The sequence below is a fragment of the Ornithodoros turicata genome, chromosome 9, assembly GCF_037126465.1.
Source record: "Ornithodoros turicata isolate Travis chromosome 9, ASM3712646v1, whole genome shotgun sequence".
Taxonomy (NCBI): domain Eukaryota; kingdom Metazoa; phylum Arthropoda; class Arachnida; order Ixodida; family Argasidae; genus Ornithodoros; species Ornithodoros turicata.
The window spans coordinates 4978323-5000896 of NC_088209.1; the positions used below are offsets into that span (position 1 = coordinate 4978323).

The following is a 22574-nucleotide window of genomic DNA, read 5'->3' on the forward strand; positions in this document are numbered from 1 at the left end:
CGAGCCCACAATTTGTTAGCACCATGATGGCTTCTGTCAGTAGTGTCTTCAGTACTTCCCCAGATAGCCCCTTATTTAGAAAATAGCCGAAGGGTATTTTCCATGGTGATGCCACGCCCACAGCCATAAATACCAAAGAGTCACCTGCTAGGGGCGCATCATCCGTGTCATGAGGTGTGTGGTCCTCCCCAAAATCAACGTAACCAATTAGCCGTCCAGTGGCCTTGTCTACTTCACATTTTTTGCGTATGCTCATTCCATCAAGCATGATTGAGCACAGCTTCTCTCTCCTCTCAGTTGTTTCATGCTTTTTCTTCAGGTGGTCTAAGACTTCCTGCGTGAAGCCAGGCCAAGCACCAATAACCTTTGACCATTCGCGGAGTGTGTCTACAGCTGGCATTGGGAATAGTTTTGAGACATATTTGTAGGCACGAGGTGAATAAAAGGGGAGTGTCATTGCAAATCTCCTAGTTTCTGGGGAATATCTACGGCCTGGCTTTTTCTTTCTCACGTTCTTTGCCCATTCCTTAAGTATCTCTTGTGGCAGTTCCCCAAAGGACTCCAGCTTTGTTTGAGCCTCCTCTGCCAACAAGTTCTTTTCCTTCAGTTCAGCAATGAGGCTTTTTAGATTTTTAATTTTCTTTTCTCTCCTTTTCAGGGTCAGTTGCAGCCGTCGACGGACACCACGCAGGTACTGGTTCTTCTCTCGAAGTTGTCTCATTCCTGTTCTTGGCGTTGTTTTGCTGTGGTAGGTGTGCTCCTTGTGACCCTTGGGTGCGATCGGGCTGCCCTCAGTATCTGTGTTGCTCACAGACACCTGCAAAGTTGCCTGTTGGTTAAGGACAGCATTCCCCAATATTTTGCATTTTAAAATTACCGGTTGTCGTGTAGGCGTGGTTTCATTGCATGTTTCCGGTTGTTGCTCCCCTGCTCTGGGGTCAGGGGACAAAACATCTAGAGAAATGTCCTCAAGTCGTTGTGTTTTGGGATCTGGGCTTTCCTGCTGACACTCCTGAAATGGTAGTAGGAACTGTCGCTGCTCACAGGAATTGGAATGCATTGTTTCGCAGTGGGCTATAGTCACAAAAGCAATTTGTCTGTGTTTTCATGTTTTTCAGCAGCAGAAGAACCTGACAGCAGAAAGCAGCAGGAATAAGAAATGACATACAGACATATACTCACTGCTTTCCGCTTTTGTGGCAGCTTACAGTAGGAATGGTCCTCATGGTCAAACAGGTTAGCCTAAAAAATGTTTGCATTTATTTCTACAGCTCGGGTTACATGACGTTACACTGCATAGAATTCACGCTTTGAGAATAGTTATTGGAGCCTTAGGCCCACAAATAGGTATTACATTCTTGAGCACTAGTGAGGCATCATCCTCATTATTATTATTAAGAAAGCTCATGTGCTCACAGGCAGTAGGATAGCCGGACTAGGGCTGGGGGTCTGCGCCCGTGGAATACTGCTTTCAGGCCCTTCCTTAGAAAAGAATGAAAAAAATCCTACATGGAAGCAGATGTATGACTTATTGACCAAGCCATTCTTACAAGCAGTGAAACAGGTTGAGGGGGCTGGTAGTCTCTGCTTCCACAGCACTTGCCTCGGGCATCTCCTTGATAGAAAATTAAGACCATTAAAAAGGGAAGGAATAGCACAATCTATAGGCCAAGCCATCCTACAGGTCTAGTTGTAAAAGCACGTAAGCAAGAATTCATGTCCTTACAGGCAGTGGAACAGCTAGAGAAGGGACGGCGGGCTCTGCTTGCTCAGCACTGGCTTCAAGCATTTCCTGGAAAACATGCAGTGAAGGCAGTCATACAGGGGGGTGGCTGCACAACCTACTATGTACTTACCAGGGAAACTGTGTCAGCACCACTTTCATCTCTTTCATCTGGCTGGCTGGCTGTTACTTGGCTCTAAAAAAGTTCTTCCATTATTATCTCCTTTTGTATCATTTTAAAAGTAATAAAGAATAACCGGATACCTCAGCAGTTCCTGGCCTCACTGTCATAGGGACCGCGTTTGCCTTCAGTTTTGCTGTCTGATGACCAGCGATGAAGCTAGAAGTGTGGAAGTGCCTAGAGCATACTCTCTGACCGCGTGTAGGAACGAGCGATTGCATGTCAAGTGCTCCAGTCATCGGGAAAGCAGGTGTGGATCCCGCGGAAAACTGCGATAATATGTATCTCAAGATCGTGCCGTAAGTTTCGACAATATTCGTTTAGAGTGAACAACGTTTATAGGCGACTGGGCACGCCACAGAAAATACTTGTGCATGGACCCAGTGGACACTTACTTGTGAAATGACACCCCGCAGGATTTACTCTGCCTCATTTTACATTTCACACAACAGCTGGGCATCTTTCAAGCTGTGTAACTGCAGCGTCCGCGTCTGACAAGTACAGAGCGATGCGAAAGCGAAACTACATGCCAGTTCCCTGCTGGTGCTCGATTGAGCCAGAGAACGTTGAGATCGCAATTTGACAGCACTCAGGAACTGAACTTGCAGACTTTTATTGACTTTTATCAACACTTTATTTCTCAATTTTGCACATTTCACCAAAACAGTCACAGATTTGTGACATTTAAACGAGTTTTGAAACAAGAGACGAGGAAGTCAAACTTAGCGGTGAAGCGCGCAGCCAAAGGCAACCCTGTTCATGCCTCCCAAAATGTCAGCGCCCTCGGGGGCACACTTTTCTTGCCGAGTCCGACCCCCCTGCCCCTCCCCGAGCCCACGAGCACTCTTCGTCGTCTTTCACATGTGTACTTCGACAACATCACAACTCATATTTCACCTTTTTACGTAAAACTTAGCTAGGGGCATTTCTCTTTGCACTTTACACAGGGTGTCCCAGGGTGTGTTTTTTTATTCTACCCGGGTAACTCAGGGGTAACCCTTACTGGGCGGAAAATCGAGGGTGACGGAAGTGACGTCATAACCTACCGGCGAAAATTCAAGTCTCGTCGCTGGAGGGTTACTCTGGGTACCTACTCTCACTGACCCAGCTCAGCAGGTGGGTAGCAGAGGGTTATGACGTCACACCACGTCAAGTGAGAGTCCCGCGTCTTTTAACTTTGCGATTCCGAGCATATTTCGGTGGCTTTAGCACGACTGTTGTTTCGTTGGATGGATGCCTTTTTCTTCCTTCGTCATCATCTTCCGCTTCGTCAAATGCATCAAGCAGCACAAGTGCCGCAACTTCTAAAATCATGTCCTCGTCAAAAACGTCGTCTGCCTCTGCCGCCATGTTCGCTGAGACGGGCGTAACTCGTAATGGGCGAAAATTTCTAAACGGGGGTACCTACCCACAGATCACGTGACATCTTACTCGGGTCACGTGGTGCGTAACCCGGGGGGTTACCCGGGTAGAATAAAAAAACGCACCCCCAGCTAAATGCGAACACATTTCTTAAAAATTTATATATCACGTTTTCTGAGATGAAATCAATTGCAATATGCTGAAGGGCACTCCTTATGAGGGTATTAGCGAATTCCCATGGCCATGTGTTAATTAACTTTCAATCATTAACGTTGTAATTCTAAAAGCTACGAAGTTGTCCCAACGAGCACATCTGATCCCTTCGGTCACCTGTAACCGGAGCCAGTAGTAAAGGGTGGTTGAGAAACAACATGGTGTCCAAACTACGTGACCCCTTCCCCTGAGCCCTGCGCGTATTTTTCCCTGCGCGACGCGTGTGCGGATCTTTGTCCGCGAGCTTATCGGCGGGGGGAGGGCTGCGTGCGCGTTTACCCTCTCACATTTTTCAGCCTGGGCCAACTTCTTTCAAAATGTTTGCGCCTTGGCCGACCTTTTTCGCGTATTTTTTCCCACGATCGGCGGGCGGCGCTCGGGTGGAGGATCTTACCGGTGGGCGGCGCGTGGCCGGAGAGCTGCGTGCGCGTTTACCATCACACATTTTTCAACCTGGGCCGACTTCTTTCGTCTTTTTTCAGCCTGAGCCGACTTGGATCGCTATTTTTTTCAGCTACAACAGGTGTGTAGTAGGCTGTGTACATGCAAAGGATAGCCATACACAAAAGTACAAGTGAAAATATATTTATTAAAGTCATCATAAATTATGTTATGGCTCTGCATAAATGTATCATGCCTCTAAAATTCAATGACCGATCCTTCTCCAGCAATTCTATCCTTCAGATGTTGAACTTGTACAGAGTGTAGTCAGGTAAAACCTATTTGATGGTCAGGTCTCATTCTATATGAGAATTCTTACACACAGTGTGGAATATTCATCTCCTTAGCAATCTTCAATCTAATCATAAGCTGTTTTAGTTGCGATGTGTAGAATACATTGCAATGATGACAAAGAATACAATTATTATTTCAATTATATGCTTGTTTATTCCGATAAATTACAGTTCTATTTCAAACTCTGAAGTTTTCGTTTGTTGTCTTCATTGATGAATTCCGAAGACATGAAATAGTTTATTCTGATTATTGGGTGCTTGAATCCAGCGTTTATTAACGCAGGTGATATGTTGTCGCCGTGTTTGTATTGCTTCAACAACTTGCACTTTGTCGTGATGAACTTGCACATTCTCTTATTGATGTTTCCCTTCTTTGTATGAAGATTCTTGAATGGTGTACAAGAGAGTATTAGATGAAAATCGTCCGGTGGTCCACCGCAATTGATATGCTTGTTGAGTTTCAACAGGTGATAATACATCAGACCTTGCACGACAATATTGAACTTCTGCTCATTCGACATCACTGACCGGTAGAATAAAATACTTGCGTTGCCGTGGTAGTGGAACATATCACGTGATAAGATTTTATGTACTTTTCATCTCAGATATGTGTAATTTCAACAAATCCGTAATAAATCGTGCGATATAGACCGTTTGTATATGATAATTTGATCTGACTGCTTTCTTGATGAACGCAACGCCCATTGCAATGATTCTGGATTACATTCTGCATTACATCTGGTCTAGTGTATTTCAATTCTTCGTTAGCAAATCTCAAAAACTCCGCCATCAATCCCAGTGGTCCTTCCAACGTTGATGTGCAGATATTTTTATAAGTATTGTAGATTCGGCATATAAATTCTTGCACCTTCAGTTCTGTAGTTTGTACCATATCTCAAAATACGACCATGTCTAGGACGTATTGAAAGGCAGCGATAATGGAATCGTTTCGCGGCTCTTCCTTTTCGAAGCAGTGTTTTATCAGGTCCTCCCATGACTTATGGTAGCGAGTACAACATCTGTCCATCTTTTCTATGTAGAACAATTGTCTCTTCTGTTTTCAAGTGTGCGTCTACACTTAATTAAAAGCATATCTATGCTCATTTTATTGATTAAAATTTTTCAGAATGTTATTAATATCCCCGTGCCATGAGAATTATGGAAATTGATTTACAAAAAGATGTGATGAGTAAGAAAAAAATGTGCGCTTTCAATGATTCTATGTTCAAGGCCATACTAGAGGCCATCCCTCCCTAACTTGATGTGGGTGTTGGGGGTCGTCGGGTTTCGTCACACTTTATTGCTTGAATCCACTAGTTGATCATGTTTATTCATTGAAAATGACAAGTTTCTGTACAGATTCTACGGTGTACTCACGCTGCTTGCTTAGAAATGATTTGTCTGAATTAATTATTGTTTTGTTTCGATTGATATTCTATGAGTTGAACATTATGTATACATGATGTATTAATTCTGTCGTATTTGTTTCAATTGTTCACTCGATTGAGATAAGAAAAAATAATCTCTGAGTTAGGAATGCCTCATATTTCTGAGCTGCGTTTCACATTTGATTTTTCTGTGTGGTTCATTAGAACTTTCTGTTGCAAGATATTTCAAAAATTGATGTAATTAAATTTGTTTCTGGTTTTTTGATTGAGTATCGTTGCTACCAAATAAAAATTTGGACTTTCTCACATGTTCAATAACAATATCGCATCTCTACAAACTTAGTCGACTTGACAACCACTTTGAGGAAAGATTTCCGTCTCAAGGAAAGGATGCGACAAGATAGTGATCCCCGCGAGTGATATCGACATCTATTTGCATTGCACAATAAAATATATCACCTTTGAACTATCTTATCTGAGCTCTAGAACGTTCTGTTCGCTGGACGAAGGAATATAGCCCCCAACCCTTTGAGTGATAAAGCATTGGAGCTTGGTCATATAGATACAGACGTAAAGTCTCCCGGCTTTGAGGAAAAGAGTTAAAACCAAGATGAAAACAGTGCATATTTTCTATGTCATGGATACCTCCATCAAGGTTCGTAATGTTTGCTAGAATGAAAATTGTATCTTGTTCGATCTTATGATGGTTCAATGATAGATTATTTTCCTCTGTTATTGTTTACGTGTCGCCGCGTGTTCCCCTGTTCTTCAGCGTTAAGTCTGTGCTATATTGTAATATTTCTCCTTTTGATAGATTGATTAGCTATTATTTCTCTATGTGTTAGATTGTGCGCAGGTTTCGCTCTCTATTAATTGTAGCTGTTGATTGTGTTGTTTCTCGTTATTTCCTTAAGTCTATGCTGTTCACTTAATAAGAAATTAAAAGTTGTGTAATGTTGGAATTGCGCGCGAAATGTTATGACAGATATTCAGGCTATTGCAGTGATGGTTTTCACGTGTAGGAATATTAGACTTTTTATAATACAACTTGTAATTTGATTGTAATCATATCGATTAAGAATATCTTCTTTGTAGTGGTACAGATTTTATTTCCTCTTGTGTTCGTGTCGTTCGTGTTCCGGGGTATTCCATACATCTATACGCACCCGTCTTCAACAAATCAGGGCAGATATATTCAGATCTGGTTGTTGGCTGGGAGCGTGCTATGTGGTGATGTTCATTTTTAACATATCTATTTTCTGTGTTGATAAAACAAAGTAATGTTTTTAGCATGTCTTAGAATGAAAATTGTATAGTGTTCGATTAGATTACGTCACGAGGATGATTTGGGTGTTGTTTTTAATGCAGCCCCCAATAGACGGATTATCTCTGATGAATAGAAGGATTAGCCATTGTGTAGGGTACACCACTAGAGGGTCCTACGAGCGACGCTTCACCACTGGGGGCCGCTGCTGTCGCATTCCGCGGATGACGTCAATGCTCCTTCGGGGAGCATGGTGAGAGATTGCGGGAGGCATGGGATGGCGGTGCGAAATAGAGCGCCCTTGCGCAAGGCTGTGGGGGCGCTGCGAGCGATAGGACCGCCACTCTCGGCGGCGGCCCTCCACAGCGTTGTTATGGCCTCGTGACCGCGATAGGCGGCGTCGGCGGCAAAGGGTTTTGGGTTCAGCGTTGTGTACCAGTCTTTGAGCGAGTTTATATTAATCTCACTCCGTTTATTCAACTGATGGTTGTTGTTTGAGAGCTCAATTGCTATGCTGTGAGACTGGTGTGTACGGCAAGCATACGGCATACGACAATATAGATCAATTAATATAAACAAAAGGACGTGCACGATAAATTACGCCACATCATTCTTCCCGTGTTGCTCCACTTTGGGTCCAGCGTTGTGTACCAGTCTATGAGCGAGTTTATATTAATCTCACTCCGTTTATTGTTCAACAGATGGTTGTTGTTTGAAAGATCGATTGCTATGCTGTGAGATTGGGGTCTACGGCACGCATACGACAATATAAATAAATTAATATAAACAAAAGGACGTGCACGATAAATTACGCCACATTTTTCTTCCCGTGTTGCTACACTTTACATTATAAACGCACTTTCGCGAACCAGTCCGTTCACAAACAGCCGTGTGCATCCCGTCGTGTATATAGACTTATATACTTTCCTTTTAATATAATAGCCTTTTAATATAATAGCCTAATAGCCTAATAGCCTTTTGCGACTCGAGCGAGTATGTTAGAAGGCTCAAGACTTGCGCAATATTATTTTGGTGATGGTGCATATGTTCAGACGAGAGTGGAGGAAAGTTGTTCCCTATTTGCTTTATATATTTATTCACTTCATTTATCATTCTCACATACTAGTTTAAATTTAATTAGCGGTTAGTAATACTGCAGTATAAGCAATTTAGAACACTACAGTGCTGTAAGATATATTGTAAGAACCTTATGGCTGCAGAATCACTGGGTGGATATCAGTATAATTTTAGTGCCTTCTTTGCTGTGGTGGTCACTGCCTCTAATAGGGATTCAGCTGAGCGTTGTGGCAATTCCAATGTAAACAGTCATCTGCTATATTGGAAAGTGAGGGATTATGGTCAAACAAGTCTCAATAAACATGATACATTCTACAATACAATCTGTGATTCCTAAATGTCAGTATGACAAGGTATGAAGAAATGTTAACATAGTGCATGTTATCATGTTATCCAAAGCAAGTTCTTCCACATCCCCCCCTCCCATATACACACACTGAGAAAAAAAATGGGTCTTGGGTTTGCCTCTGGTGACATAATTTAACTACACAAATGCAGATATGTGCAATCGAACGCATTAGCAAGGAAAGCATGAAGATTATTGCAGTTGCAACAGCCATGTCAGTAGGTCATGCACACCTTGGTATTTTTGAAATTTCTCAAACTTTTCCATATCTTCTATACGCAACGTGCTGGACATCTGGTGTGCAACACCAGATATCGAGCCAAAATCTGAGTCAGTATTGGGTCATGAACACACCGGTTTAACATGAGCAACAATAAGGAAGACGGAATGTCAACAAGTTGCAAACCGCTGTTCCATCTTGCACATTTGTCATGCTCATCTAGGTATTTTTGAAATTTCTTAAACAACTCCACGTCTTTTATATTCAACGTGCTGGACATCTAGTGTGCAACACCTGATATCGAATCAAAATCTGAGCCATTATGGGGTCATGAACACACCGGTGTAACATGAGCAACAATAAAGGAAGACAGAATGTCAACAAGTTGCAAACTGCTGTTCCATCTTGCACATTTGTCATATGCTCATCTAGGTATTTTGGAAATTTGGAATATGAATAGGATGAATAAATGTTAACATAGTGCATGCTATCCGAAGCAAGTAGCAAGTTCTTCCACATCCCCCCCCCCCCCCCACACACACACTCAGAAAAAAAAAGGTCCTTGGTTTGCCTCTGTGCATGTAGCTTCTCTGATGAAATTACCTAATACTGATACAAAAAGTTTGTTGTTTTTGTTTCCATGTCGTCTGGCTTATTGTTGCTCATGTTACACCGTGTGTTCATGACCCCATACTGGCTCACATTTTGATTCGATATCAGGGGTTGCAGACTAACATGTCCAGCACATCTAGGTATTTTTGATATTTTTGAAATTTTTTAAACATTTCCACATCTTTTATATTGAACGTGCTGGACATGTTAGTCTGCAACCCCTGATATCGAATCAAAATGTGAGCCAGTATGGGGTCATGAACACACGGTGTAACATGAGCAACAATAAGCCAGACGACATGCAAACAAAAACAACAAACTTTTTGTATCAATATTAGGTAATTTCATCAGAGAAGCTACATGCACAGAGGCAAACCAAGGACCTTTTTTTTCTGAGTGTGTGTGGGGGGGCGGGGGCGGGGGGATGTGGAAGAACTTGCTACTTGCTTCGGATAGCATGCACTATGTTAACATTTATTCATCCTATTCATATTCCAAATTTCCAAAATACCTAGATGAGCATATGACAAATGTGCAAGATGGAACAGCGGTTTGCAACTTGTTGACATTCTGTCTTCCTTTATTGTTGCTCATGTTACACCGGTGTGTTCATGACCCCATAATGGCTCAGATTTTGATTCGATATCAGGTGTTGCACACTAGATGTCCAGCACGTTGAATATAAAAGACGTGGAGTTGTTTAAGAAATTTCAAAAATACCTAGATGAGCATGACAAATGTGCAAGATGGAACAGCGGTTTGCAACTTGTTGACATTCCGTCTTCCTTATTGTTGCTCATGTTAAACCGGTGTGTTCATGACCCAATACTGACTCAGATTTTGGCTCGATATCTGGTGTTGCACACCAGATGTCCAGCACGTTGCATATAGAAGATATGGAAAAGTTTGAGAAATTTCAAAAATACCAGGGTGTGCATGACCTACTGACATGGCTGTTGCAACTGCAATAATCTTCATGCTTTCCTTGCAAATGCGTTTGATTGCACATATCTGCATTTGTGTAGTTAAATTATGTTACCAGAGGCAAACCCAAGACCCATTTGTTTTCTCGGTGTGTGTACATGGGGGGGGGGGATGTGGAAGAACTTGCTTTGGATAACATGATAACATGCACTATGTTAACATTTCTTCATACCTTGTCATACTGACATTTAGGAATTACAGATTGTATTGTAGAATGTATCATGTTTATTGAGACTCGTTTGACCATAATCACTCACTTTCCAATATAGCAGATGACTGTTTACATTGAAATTGCCACAACGCTCAGCTGAATCCCTATTAGTGGCAGTGACCACCACAGCAAAGAAGGCACTAAAATTTTACTGATATCCACCCAGTGATTCTGCAGCCATAAGGTGATTACAATATATCTTACAGCACTGTAATGTTCTAAATTGCTTATACTGCAGTATTACTAACCGCTAATTAAATTTAAACTAGTATGTGAGAATGATATTTATTTATTTATTTATTTATTAGTTTCACGTGCCCGCCAACAGCGTGAGCCTACATAGAGGTGCACGGAAAGATTAACTTACAAAAGGATAAAAAGTTACAAAGAGGATAAAAATAGAGTAATGTCAGCAAAAATGTCCACACTAGTGTTTTCAATGTCATTAAAGCAACACTGCATGCGCGCCAAAGGAGAAGACGGGTGACAAAAATGTGGATATAATGAAGTGAATAAATATATAAAGCAAATAGGGAACAACTTTCCTCCACTTTCGTCTGAACATATGTACCATCACCAAAATAACATTGCGCAAGTCTTGAGCCTTCTAACATACTCGGTCGAGTCGCAAAAGCGCTATTAGGCAATTAAAAGGAAAGTATCCAAGTCTATATACACGACGGGATGCACACGGCTGTTTGTGAAGGGACTGGTTCGCGAAAGTGCTTTTTAATGTAAAGTGTAGCAACACGGGAAGAATAATGTGGCGTAATTTATCGTGCACGTCCTTTTGTTTATATTAATTTATTTATATTGTCGTATGCGTGCAGTACACACCAATCTCACAGCATAGCAATTGAGCTCTCAAACAACAACCATCAGTTGAACAATAAACGGAGTGAGATTAATATAAACTCCCTCAAAGACTGGTACACAACGCTGGACCCAAAACCCTTTGCCACCGACGCCGCCTATCGCGATCACGAGGCCATAACAACGCTGTGGAGAGCCGCCGCGGAGAGTGGCGGTCCTATCGCTCGCAGCACCCCCACAGCCTTGCACAAGGGCGCTCTATTTCGCACCGCCATCCCATGCCTCCCGCTATCTCTCACCATGCTCCCCGAAGGAGCAATGACGTCATCCGCGGAATACGACAGCAGCGGCCCCCAGTGGTGAAGCGTCGCTCGTAGCGCCCTCTAGTTGTGTATAGGGTTGCCGCCAGGCCGGTTTTATACCGGCACGGCCGGTTATTTGCCCGCTCTGCCGGTACGAAGATGATACCGGCAGCCTTTTGCCGGTATTTGTGGCTCAACATCTCTCATAGGGGCTTTTACAGGGACAGGGGCTTGTAGGGTTTTCCTTTCAACAATCCACTACAGCTTGAATAAATCTGGAGCACAGACCCAACTCCGCAGTCACCAGTCGTTTTCTTAGTTATTCATTATTATTATCATTGTTGTCTTGAGCGAGTACGCTGGTTCCTTCTTTCTCTCTCTGTATACTCTCCACCCCTCACCCGCTTTCTCTTTCCCGCGAACATTTCCTCCTTTCCCTCTATTCCACCTCCTCTCCCTCAGCCGGTATTTTTCACTATGAAAGGTGGCAACCCTAGTTGTGTACCCTACACAATGGCTAATCCTTCTATTCATCGGAGATAATCCGTCTATTGGGGGCTGCATTGGAAACAACACCCGGCTCTCTATTAGCTGTTGATCTTGTTTCAATAATGTTTTCTTGTCTGTTGTTTACACGTTGGCAGATGTGCCGTTTAGAGTGTTTCTCTGCTATTCAGTGTTAAGTGCGTGCATGTTTCTCGTTTTTTATAGATTGTTTTTCAAGTATTAATCCTTTGTGTACCTCTTGTTTACGTGCTGGGTTTTCGTTCTCTATTAGCTGTCGATAGTTCTGTTTCTCGTTATTTCCTTACGCCTATGCTGTTCACTTAATAAGAAATTGGTTAATTGTGTAATGTTGGAATAATCAACTTAGATTCCCTATTGAGCTCGAAAACGTTCATAACTGTCACAAAACAGGTGTACGCCTCCCGTCTTCAACAAATCAGGGCAGATATATTAGAGCTGGTTGTTGGCTAGGAGCGTGCTATGCAGTGAAGTTCATTTTTTAATATATTTTCTTTGTTGGAATCATAAAACAAAGTAAGGTTTGTAGTGTCTCTTACAATGAAAATTGTATTGGGTTCGACTAGATTAAGTCACGAGGATGATTTTGTGATATTTAAAATGATAGATTATTCTCCTGCTCTGTTGTTTTTTTTGGTTAAATGTAGTGTTATAGATTTTATTTCCTCTTGTGTTCGTGTCCCGTGGTCTTCAGGGTTCTCTGCTGTCCACAATTAACTATCGGCACTTGTAATTAAAGCTCCACTATGGTGGTCACGTATAATAATACTTTATAATAATTTTTTTAATTTTGATTGGAATCATATTGATTAAAAATATCTTCTTTGATTAAATGAGTCATAATGGAATATTAGCTGTTGTGCTCGAAATTGCTTACATCTATCAGGTTCTCACATCTCAGACTTTTTATAATAAAACTTGTAATTTTGATTGTAATCGTATTGATTAAGAATATCTTCTTTGATTAAATGTGTTATCACTTCTGATTCATTGAAAACTTGTGTGTATGATTACAGTTTGATCTGTGATGCCTATATTCAATGCTATTGCATCATACCTGTAATAAGTATATTCTTTGTTACGTGTATTGCGTTTCTTCTGCTTCAGATTTTTGGCTAAGTTTTTCCCATTTATGCAGAGCCATAACATAATTTCTGATGACTTTAATAAATATATTTTCACTTGTACTTTTGTGCATGGCTATCCTTTGCATGTAAACAGCCTACTGCACACCTGTTCGAGCTGGAAAAAATTAGCGATTCAAATCGGCTCAGGCTGAAAAATGACGAAAGAAGTCGGCCCAGGTTGAAAAATGTGTGATGGTAAACGCGCACGCAGCCCTCCGGCCACGCGCCGCCCACCGGTAAGAGCCTCCACCCGTGCGCCGCCCGCTGGTCGTGGGAAAAAATACGCGAAAAAGGTCGGCCAAGGCGCAAAAATGTCGAAAGAAGTTGGCCCAGGCTGAAAAATGTGAGAGGGTAAACGCGCCCATGTAAAAGCCCTCCCCCCGCCGATAAGCGCGCGGACAACTATCCGCACACGCGCCGCGCAGGGAAAAATACGCGCAGGGCTCATGGGCAGGGGTGCCGTAGTTTGGACACCATGTTGTTTCTCAACCACTCTTTACTACTGGCTCCGGTATCAGGTGACCGAAGGGATCAGATGTGCTCGTTGGGACAACTTCGTAGCTTTTAGAATTACAACGTTAATGATTGAAAGTTAATTAACACATGGCCATGGGAATTCGCTAATACCCTCCTAATCAGTGCCCTTCAGCATTTGCAATTGATTTCATCTCTGAAAACGTGATATATAAATTTTTAAGAAATGTGTTCGCATTTAGCTTGGGCACCCTGTATAAAGTGCAAAGAGAAATGCCCCTAGCTAAGTTTTACGTAAAAAAGGTGAAATATGAGTTGTGATGTTATCGAAGTACACATGTGAAAGACGACGAAGAGTGCTCGTGGACTCGGGGAGGGGAATAAATCTCGTGATGTTCTAAACCTCAACCTGGCTGGAAGTATGGTTGCGTTCCAGAACCTACTCGAGTCAACTCGGGAGTAGCTCTGTACCCGAAGCGCCGTTCCAAAACCGGGTCAAGTAACTCGATTCAACTCTCCTGGGAATGCCGGTCAGGGAAGGTTCGCTCGAGTAATGACGTCAGGCTTTAGTCGTCTGCTCTTTTCCGCGAAAGCGCGGTATCGAAACCAGATGAACGTTTGGTTGTCGAAAAGCCTCGACCTCCACGACGGGTTATCAATACACAAAGGGACACCGAAATGGCTGGCGAACGCCCAAAGACATGTGAGCCGGATATATTTCTCAGGACAAAGTCAGTATCGCTGGTGCGCCTTTCTATTTTGTCTTCACGTACTTCGCTTTTCCATTATCTATTTAGCATATGTTCACTAACAGCTGCCCTGCAATGTTCATTTTTTTCACTGCCTTGAAGCCACGTGGTCCTTGTAAAGGCAGAGCTCTATGTGAAACGTTCAAAACTATATTAGGAGTAAGGGCTATTACTGACCAGCATTGTTATTGTTATTACTTTTGTGTGCGTGTGTCCGAAATTGGATTTGAAATGGAATATTAATTTTCTTCCTTTGCCTTCACACTTGTAAGAAGGTTTGTCGATACGTTCGTGTGAACAGGTTTCAGATAAAATATGTTGCATAGGCGCAGGGTAGCTGGTGGATAAATGCCTGGGTGGAACTTGGATAAATTAAGTTTTGTTTCAGCCGTTCAGCTTACATTCGAATCCGACGCCGCGGACATTTCAGTGACCTAACCACGCCCGCAGCACTAACTCAGTTCTAGGATTCCAACCAGCAGCATCCACCTTTTGTATTTTTCACCTTCTGTCGCCATGATGTTAATATTCTTCTTCTTTTATTTCTTTTGACTACCAAATGCAACGGGATGTATCCACTTCATGCATTTGGAGTAGCTAATGGTACGTGAAGTCTTCCATCCCACAAACAATTAACAAATAAATGACGACAATGTCAGCTTCTTTTCCATTTAATTCTCCAGTAGAGGGGGGATAATTCTGCAGTGTCTTGGAAGAAATACTACCAGACAAGCCATCTCTGAACGTAACTGTCCAGTAAGTAACTAAATACACAAAGTGCTGAAAAAGCCAAATGCCCACTGGGCCGACAAGACAGAGTTCAACTATGTCCGACGGGGCATGGTGACTCCTGTAAACAGCTCACAATACATTCCCTTCTTAAAATCGATAGAAACCCCAGTGCGAAGATGTGCGAAGCTGTCATACCAACCCGCCCAAGTTTTAACCTTGTTCAATACATTCCCAGTCGTCGTTATCGTCGTCTCTGCAAACTAAATCTGACGCGCGCGAGATGAAAGCGGTGATGACACCGGCCTCCATCTGAACTCGGTCGGAGTCCCCATGCGTTCCCAAAGCTACTCGACCGGGCGCGTACTCTGTGGTCACATGATACAACTCGGTCATGTGACCTACTCGACTCGTGGAAGATTAGTTCACAAGCGATTCATTATGGCATCTCGCTTCTGTGTGCCCACTTCTTTCGCTCTATCCTCATCCTCCGCTATTGCTTCTTCTTGCTCTATGCTGTCGAGCTCGTACCCTGTGCCTGTCTATTCGTCTCCCCACTCAATGGACGCATTGTGCAGGATACATGCAGCAGCAATGAGTGTCGCTGCGATGTCCAGGCGACGCGTCTCCATGTAAATAAGTCTTCGGAAGCGAGACTTCAACAGCCCGAATGGACACTCGATAACAACTCGGAACTTTCAGTGCTTCTTGTTGAAAGATGCATGGCTTGAGGTCAATTTCCCGTTGTTCCTATATGGGGTGATTAGGTATCCCTCGAATGGATAGGCAGTATCCCCCTAGATATGGCTGTTCAGTGGTAACAATTCGGGTCTCACCATTACGCGCAAAATCAGATCGCCGAAATACCCGTGCATTGTGGTAGGAGCCTGGTTCACCAGCGCTGCAGTAAACGAACCCTAGTTTGTCATCACATATTGTTTGGAGGTTAAGGGAGTGAAACCTCTTCCGGTTTACATGTGCCCGTGAGTCCTTGCGGGGTGCTTTTATTGGGATGTGGCTTCCATCGATGGCACCAAGCATCTTGGGGAATCCTGCCTTTGATTCAAAGCGCAACACGATGTGCAGCGCCTCCTCTTGTGTGGGCCACCCTATGAAGTGTCGTGAGTGACCCAATGGCGCCATGCCAACACGCTTCACAACACGAAACACGGATGACTTAATTCGTGACGTTAAATCTGTCTCCAATAGACCTGCAGATACATGTCAGATAAAACTTCATTGATGTCTTGTTCCAAAAACGAGCGAGCAGTGTGTATGTAAAGCAGTGTTGAGGCAGTTACCTCTGAAAGGGAACTAGTTACAACGCAGGGTGTCTACCAAACTTTACTATTTCAATTCCCCGACTTTTCCGGGTGTTTCCTGATAATTTTACTCATATTACCTGACCATCTCCAAACAGTGATGTACACATGCAACTGTTGACCAGTGTTACTATTTGCGAGAGTTGTTTAGCTGAAACTTTCCGTATTTGCAAGGCACCAAATGAACTGCTTCGGTGCTTCTGTCGCTGCCCATTTTATTTCGGGCATGATGCTGGGCGCTAGCAGCAATACTGGTCGTTCAAAAGAAGACTTCTGTAGCCTGAAGTGTCTTCGGAACGATTCCGTGCTTTGGGCGGGCACGGTAACTTCGGCGTATAGCCCCGTATCCTGGCCGCAGGAATCCTGTAGGAAAATTGTGGGCAGCATTCGTCAAGCACTGGCTATTGTAGTTAGCCGAAATCTTTCCCTTTTCGCTGAAATCATTTGATGTAGTACAAGTTCCGGCACTAAAAACACATGCGTGAAGGGCGCAGAGGTCAGCAGCATATGCGTACTTTAGCAAAGAAAGTTGTACCTTTCTTCGGTGGGACAGTCGTCCTCCATCAACTTCGCGATCAGTGCCCACTCTTCGTCGTCCTCATCCTCGAAGTAAAATAGTAAGCGCATTCTTTTCCCTTGCACTGGACTGCACTACTTTGGACTCCACGCGAAACGGGTTTTCGGGAGCTGCACTTTCCAGCTGAAAGGGACGTTATTAGTAGGGCCAGGATTTTTAGGCACTAAAAAAGTGCGAAATAGGCAGGCATTTAGGCCCTAAAAACAGCGAAATAGGCAAATATAGGCACAATAACATTGTACGCTTCTATTGACTCATTTCTTCACTATTCTCGTAGCATGGCACAGTGAAAGTCGTTCTGAAACTTGATCTGTTTGCTCTAAATAGGGCCTTGTAGTGGGAGAAGCTTCTTTCCACGTCATATGACGTCACAGGTGGAAACTTGAAACATGAAATCTCGTACGGGCTGAGGTCTTGATCTGGTATAGGTGTGTCCCCGCCATTTAGGATCTCTACAATCTTCAGCAGTGTGGAAAGGGCCCGATTCTTTTGAATGAGTGCCTCCATCTTCGTGGTGGCTCTGGAGCCTTTCCCTTCCAGGTTTTGGAGCGCAGAGCGGACACATTGTAGGATCTTTAGAGATTCATTCAAAGAAATGCCAACTGTTTCTAGCCCCAGGCAAAAATCTGGACTGGTTCCAGAATGGTTCCATTTGAATCTGGACTGGTTCCATTTGAATGTGGATGGTTCCGGAATGGTTCCAGTTGAATCTTTTTATCTTTTTATGTATTTTAGCACGCGTATGATCTATATTTCTGGGTTTTTTATCCGTTTACGTCTTCGATAAAATATATGCTGTAACTTCAATTCGTGCTCATATTCTCATCTAAAGGCAAATGTCATAAAATGTACCAGCAAACTGCCAAAAGACACAATCCAAAGATGACACACTCCGCCAAATAATTAGAAGAACTAAAAACAAAGAGGTAATTGCACGGGCTGACCCAAAGCAGATGCAATAATTATGAGGGCGCTCCGGTGCGGCGGGAGGCTTTCAATTCAAATTCTAACGGCGGGCCGCGAGAGGGAGCAGAGCAGGGGGGTCGGACTCGGCAAGAAAAGTGTGCCCCCGAGGGCGCTGACATTTTGGGAGGCATGAACAGGGTTGCCTTTGGCTGCGCGCTTCACCGCTAAGTTTGTCTTCCTCGTCTCTTGTTTCAAAACTCGTTTAAATGTCACAAATCTGTGACTGTTTTGGTGAAATGTGCAAAATTGAGAAATAAAGTGTTGATAAAAGTCAATAAAAGTCTGCAAGTTCAGTTCCTGAGTGCTGTCAAATTGCGATCTCAACGTTCTCTGGCTCAATCGAGCACCAGCAGGGAACTGGCATGTAGCTTCGCTTTCGCATCGCTCTGTACTTGTCAGACGCGGACGCTGCAGTTACACAGCTTGAAAGATGCCCAGCTGTTGTGTGAAATGTAAAATGAGGCAGAGTAAATCCTGCGGGGTGTCATTTCACAAGTAAGTGTCCACTGGGTCCATGCACAAGTATTTTCTGTGGCGTGCCCAGTCGCCTATAAACGTTGTTCACTCTAAACGAATATTGTCGAAACTTACGGCACGATCTTGAGATACATATTACCGCAGTTTTCCGCGGGATCCACACCTGCTTTCCCGATGGCTGGAAGCACTTGACATGCAATCGCTCGTTCCTACACGCGGTCAGAGAGTATGCTCTAGGCACTTCCACACTTCTAGCTTCATCGCTGGTCCTCAGACAGCAAAACTGAAGGCAAACGCGGTCCCTATGACAGTGAGGCCAGGAACTGCTGAGGTATCCGGTTATTCTTTATTACTTTTAAAATGATACAAAAGGAGATAATAATGGAAGAACTTTTTTAGAGCCAAGTAACAGCCAGCCAGCCAGATGAAAGAGATGAAAGTGGTGCTGACACAGTTTCCCTGGTAAGTACATAGTAGTTTGTGCAGCCACCCCCCTGTATGACTGCCTTCACTGCATGTTTTCCAGGAAATGCTTGAAGGCAGTGCTGAGCAAGCAGAGCCCGCCGTCCCTTCTCCAGCTGTTCCACTGCCTGTAAGGACATGAATTCTTGCTTACGTGCTTTTACAACTAGACCTGTAGGACGGCTTGGCCTATAGATTGTGCGATTCCTTCCCTTTTTAATGGTCTTAATTTTGTATCAAGGAGATGCCCGAGGCAAGTGCTGTGGAAGCAGAGACTACCAGCCCCCCTCAACCTGTTTCACTGCTTGTAAGAATGGCTTGGTCAATAAGTCATACATCTGCTTCCATGTAGGATTTTTTTCATTCTTTTCTAAGGAAGGGCCTGAAAGCAGTATTCCACGGGCCCAGACCCCCAGCCCTAGTCCGGCTATCCTACTGCCTGTGAGCATATGAGCTTTCTTAATAATAATAATGATGATGATGCCTCACTAGTGCTCAAGAATGTAATACCTATTTGTGGGCCTAAGGCTCCAATAACTATTCTCAAAGCGTGAATTATATGCAGTGTAACGTCATGTAACCCGAGCTGTAGAAATAAATGCAAACATTTTTTAGGCTAACGTGTTTGACCATGAGGACCATCCCTACTGTAAGCTGCCACAAAAGCGGAAAGCAGTGAGTATATGTCTGTATGTCATTTCTTATTCCTGCTGCTTTCTGCTGTCAGGTTCTTCTGCTGGTGAAAAACATGAAAACACAGACAAATTGCTTTTGTGACTATAGCCCACTGCGAAACAATGCATTCCAATTCCTGTGAGCAGCGACAGTTCCTACTACCATTTCAGGAGTGTCAGCAGGAAAGCCCAGATCCCAAAACACAACGACTTGAGGACATTTCTCTAGATGTTTTGTCCCCTGACCCCAGAGCAGGGCAGCAACAACCGGAAACATGCAATGAAACCACGCCTACACGACAACCGGTAATTTTAAAATGCAAAATATTGGGGAATGCTGTCCTTAACCAACAAGCAACTTTGCAGGTGTCTGTGAGCAACACAGATACTGAGGGCAGCCCGATCACACCCAAGGGTCACAAGGAGCACACCTACCACAGCAAAACAACGCCAAGAACAGGAATGAGACAACTTCGAGAGAAGAACCAGTACCTGCGTGGTGTCCGTCGACGGCTGCAACTGACCCTGAAAAGAAAGAAAAGAAAATTAAAAATCTAAAAAGCCTCATTGCTGAACTGAAGGAAAAGAACTTGTTGGCAGAGGAGGCTCAAACAAAGCTGGAGTCCTTTGGGGAACTGCCACAAGAGATACTTAAGGAATGGGCAAAGAACGTGAGAAAGAAAAAGCCAGGCCGTAGATATTCCCCAGAAACTAGGAGATTTGCAATGACACTCCACTTTTATTCACCTCGTGCCTACAAATATGTCTCAAAACTATTCCCAATGCCAGCTGTAGACACAGTCCGCGAATGGTCAAAGGTTATTGGTGCTTGGCCTGGCTTCACGCAGGAAGTCTTAGACCACCTGAAGAAAAAGCATGAAACAACTGAGAGGAGAGAGAAGCTGTGCTCAATCATGCTTGATGGAATGAGCATACGCAAAAAATGTGAAGTAGACAAGGCCACTGGACGGTTAATTGGTTACGTTGATTTTGGGGAGGACCACACACCTCATGACACGGATGATGCGCCCCTAGCCGGTGACTCTTTGGTATTTATGGCTGTGGGCGTGGCATCACCATGGAAAATACCCTTCGGCTATTTTCTAAATAAGGGGCTATCTGGGGAAGTACTGAAGACACTACTGACAGAAGCCATCATGGTGCTAACAAATTGTGGGCTCGAAGTCGTGGCAGTCGTCTGTGACGGGCTATCGTCTAATGTTATGATGGGGCGACTGCTGGGGTGCCATATCCATGCCAACAACACAGAGGACTTTCGGACATTTTTCTCCCATCCTGCTGATGCTGACAAGAGCATACACCTAATTATTGATGCTGCACACAGTCTTAAACTGCTCAGGAACATGTTTGGGGACCACAAGGTGTTACAGAGCAGCCACTATGGAGTAAGCAAATAGGATGACAATACTACCAACTGTCCCTTGTGAATAATGTGGGAACAAGGATGGACGAGTTTTTTTCTGGTCCCTCCACGTTCCAGCATTATGCATAAGTTGAGCTCACTTTTCTGCATTTGAATGCAGTACAGTTTCTCTCTTGCCTGCCAACAAATTTAAGTATACTTTCACCCTTCTTAGACAATCAGGTGGGCCTTTATTGAAAGGCTGCAGCAACTCCAAGAGAAGGAGGGCCTCAGAGCAGCAAACAAGCTCACCAGATCCCATATTGAGTTTGGCCGCCAGATCATGAAGGTCCGCCTTGCAGCGCAGACTCTAAGTTCATCCGTGAGCAAAGCCCTGACCCACGCACGGCTCCTGGGATTGACCGAATTTGAAGGAAGTGACGCAACAGCTTCGTTCATTGCCGACGTAGATGAGTAGGCCTTTCATTTTCATGACTGTGGCCACTAAAGCTAAAGCATGAACATCTTTTACAGAGCATTTGATTTGCTTAATTCGCACAGTCCCATTGGCAAAGGATTTAAGGCACCACTTCGCAATGGAACAATTTCCCAGCAAGGAAAAACGATGCTTACATTGTCGTCAAGAATGATGACACTGCGACTTCCATCCGGGGAGCTAGCTGCTCAGCATGGGAGACGCATGTCAGTCATCAGCGTGGCCTTTACGCTAAAAAGTGTTGCACAGCTGGCAGAAGCGCTGTTCCAGGCGGGCGCATGCAGGTAACATGTAGAGGTCTAGAATCAGAAAACAGTATGTTTGAACAAACTATATTACTCCCTTGCACTCCCCTAATTACATCACTACGTACCGCCTCAGCCAGGACCACTTGGAACTGTTCTTCAGCTGCATCAGGCAAAGAGGAGGATGGAATAATAACCCATCAGCTTCCCAATTCCGTCATGCCTACAGGAAGCTTCTGATACACGCTGAAGTTCAGGCCCCAAGCTCTGCGAATGTTGCGCCTACAGTGGAAGGCATAGAGACACTCGGTCACCAGGGCAAGCCGCGAAGGGAGGAAAGTGCAGGTGAGGAGACTCCCACTGCAGAAGTTCCTGCAGAGGACAACATCTGTGCCCTTCTACAGTGTGCTGACCATGACTACGGGGAATCATCCAGACTCAGCAGGTTCAGCGAGGACATTGTTGCCTATATTGGAGGATATGTTGTTAGAATTGTCTCCTCAAAACTCACCTGTAATGGTTGTTTGGACACACTCCTAGATGACGAGACATCAAGTGTTCTCATCATGCTCAGGGACAATGGAGGGCTGGTTAAACCATCCTCGTTTGTTACACGGTTGCTGTGTAGCGCTGAGCAGACCTTTCGTCTCGAGAAATTGAGGTCTGTGAAGCTTGTAGTGCGGGCGATCGTTTTGAAATCGTTTAATCACTTCATCCTAACACACGGTGACAAGCTACCACTGTGCCAGCACTATGCAGAGGAGCCTGATCACATAATTTCACTGGCAAAAGTGATCCTGCAAAAGTATGCTGGCATCAGATTAAGAGAACATAGTAGAAGAATTACAGAAGCAAGTCGTGGTGCCCAAGTGAGGCAGATGCTCACGAAACAAATCTTGTTCCGCAATCAGTAGATGCCCTAAATCGTTGTCGTCTTCGCTCGCCCCAAGTGGACCTG

At 43.9% G+C, this 22574-nt stretch overlaps 1 protein-coding gene and 2 long non-coding RNA genes across 13 annotated transcripts; 1 reads left to right on the forward strand and 2 right to left on the reverse strand.

Annotated features, from left to right (window-relative positions):
* Window positions 1–1754: 1754 nt before the first annotated feature.
* Window positions 1755–2082, reverse strand: LOC135369226 (uncharacterized). Its single transcript, XR_010414986.1, has 3 exons — window positions 1988–2082; window positions 1857–1919; window positions 1755–1792 (listed from the first exon to the last, which is right to left on the reverse strand). It is a non-coding gene; the product is annotated as an uncharacterized LOC135369226 (long non-coding RNA).
* A 16626-nt stretch (window positions 2083–18708) lies between these two features.
* On the reverse strand, window positions 18709–22569 carry LOC135369227 (uncharacterized). Of its 11 annotated transcripts, none has more exons than XM_064602847.1 (6): window positions 22464–22569; window positions 21745–22082; window positions 21509–21670; window positions 21188–21385; window positions 19948–20037; window positions 18709–18966 (listed from the first exon to the last, which is right to left on the reverse strand). In XM_064602847.1, exons 4-6 carry the CDS (start codon window positions 21332–21334, stop codon window positions 18772–18774), a joined length of 432 nt encoding a protein of 143 aa, XP_064458917.1. In that variant the 5' UTR covers window positions 21335–21385; window positions 21509–21670; window positions 21745–22082; window positions 22464–22569; the 3' UTR covers window positions 18709–18771. The 11 variants fall into 11 exon arrangements, 7 of the variants coding, with proteins under 7 accessions (XP_064458917.1, XP_064458918.1, XP_064458920.1 ...); XM_064602848.1 differs by lacking the exon at window positions 22464–22569 and adding an exon at window positions 22128–22230 and having other exon boundaries at window positions 21745–21898; XM_064602853.1 differs by lacking the exons at window positions 18709–18966; window positions 22464–22569 and adding exons at window positions 19425–19574; window positions 19676–19804 and having other exon boundaries at window positions 20005–20037; window positions 21745–22230.
* LOC135369229 (uncharacterized) lies at window positions 19474–19986 on the forward strand. The gene is made up of 3 exons (XR_010414991.1): window positions 19474–19513; window positions 19684–19818; window positions 19879–19986. It is a non-coding gene; the product is annotated as an uncharacterized LOC135369229 (long non-coding RNA).
* Window positions 22570–22574: the final 5 nt, after the last annotated feature.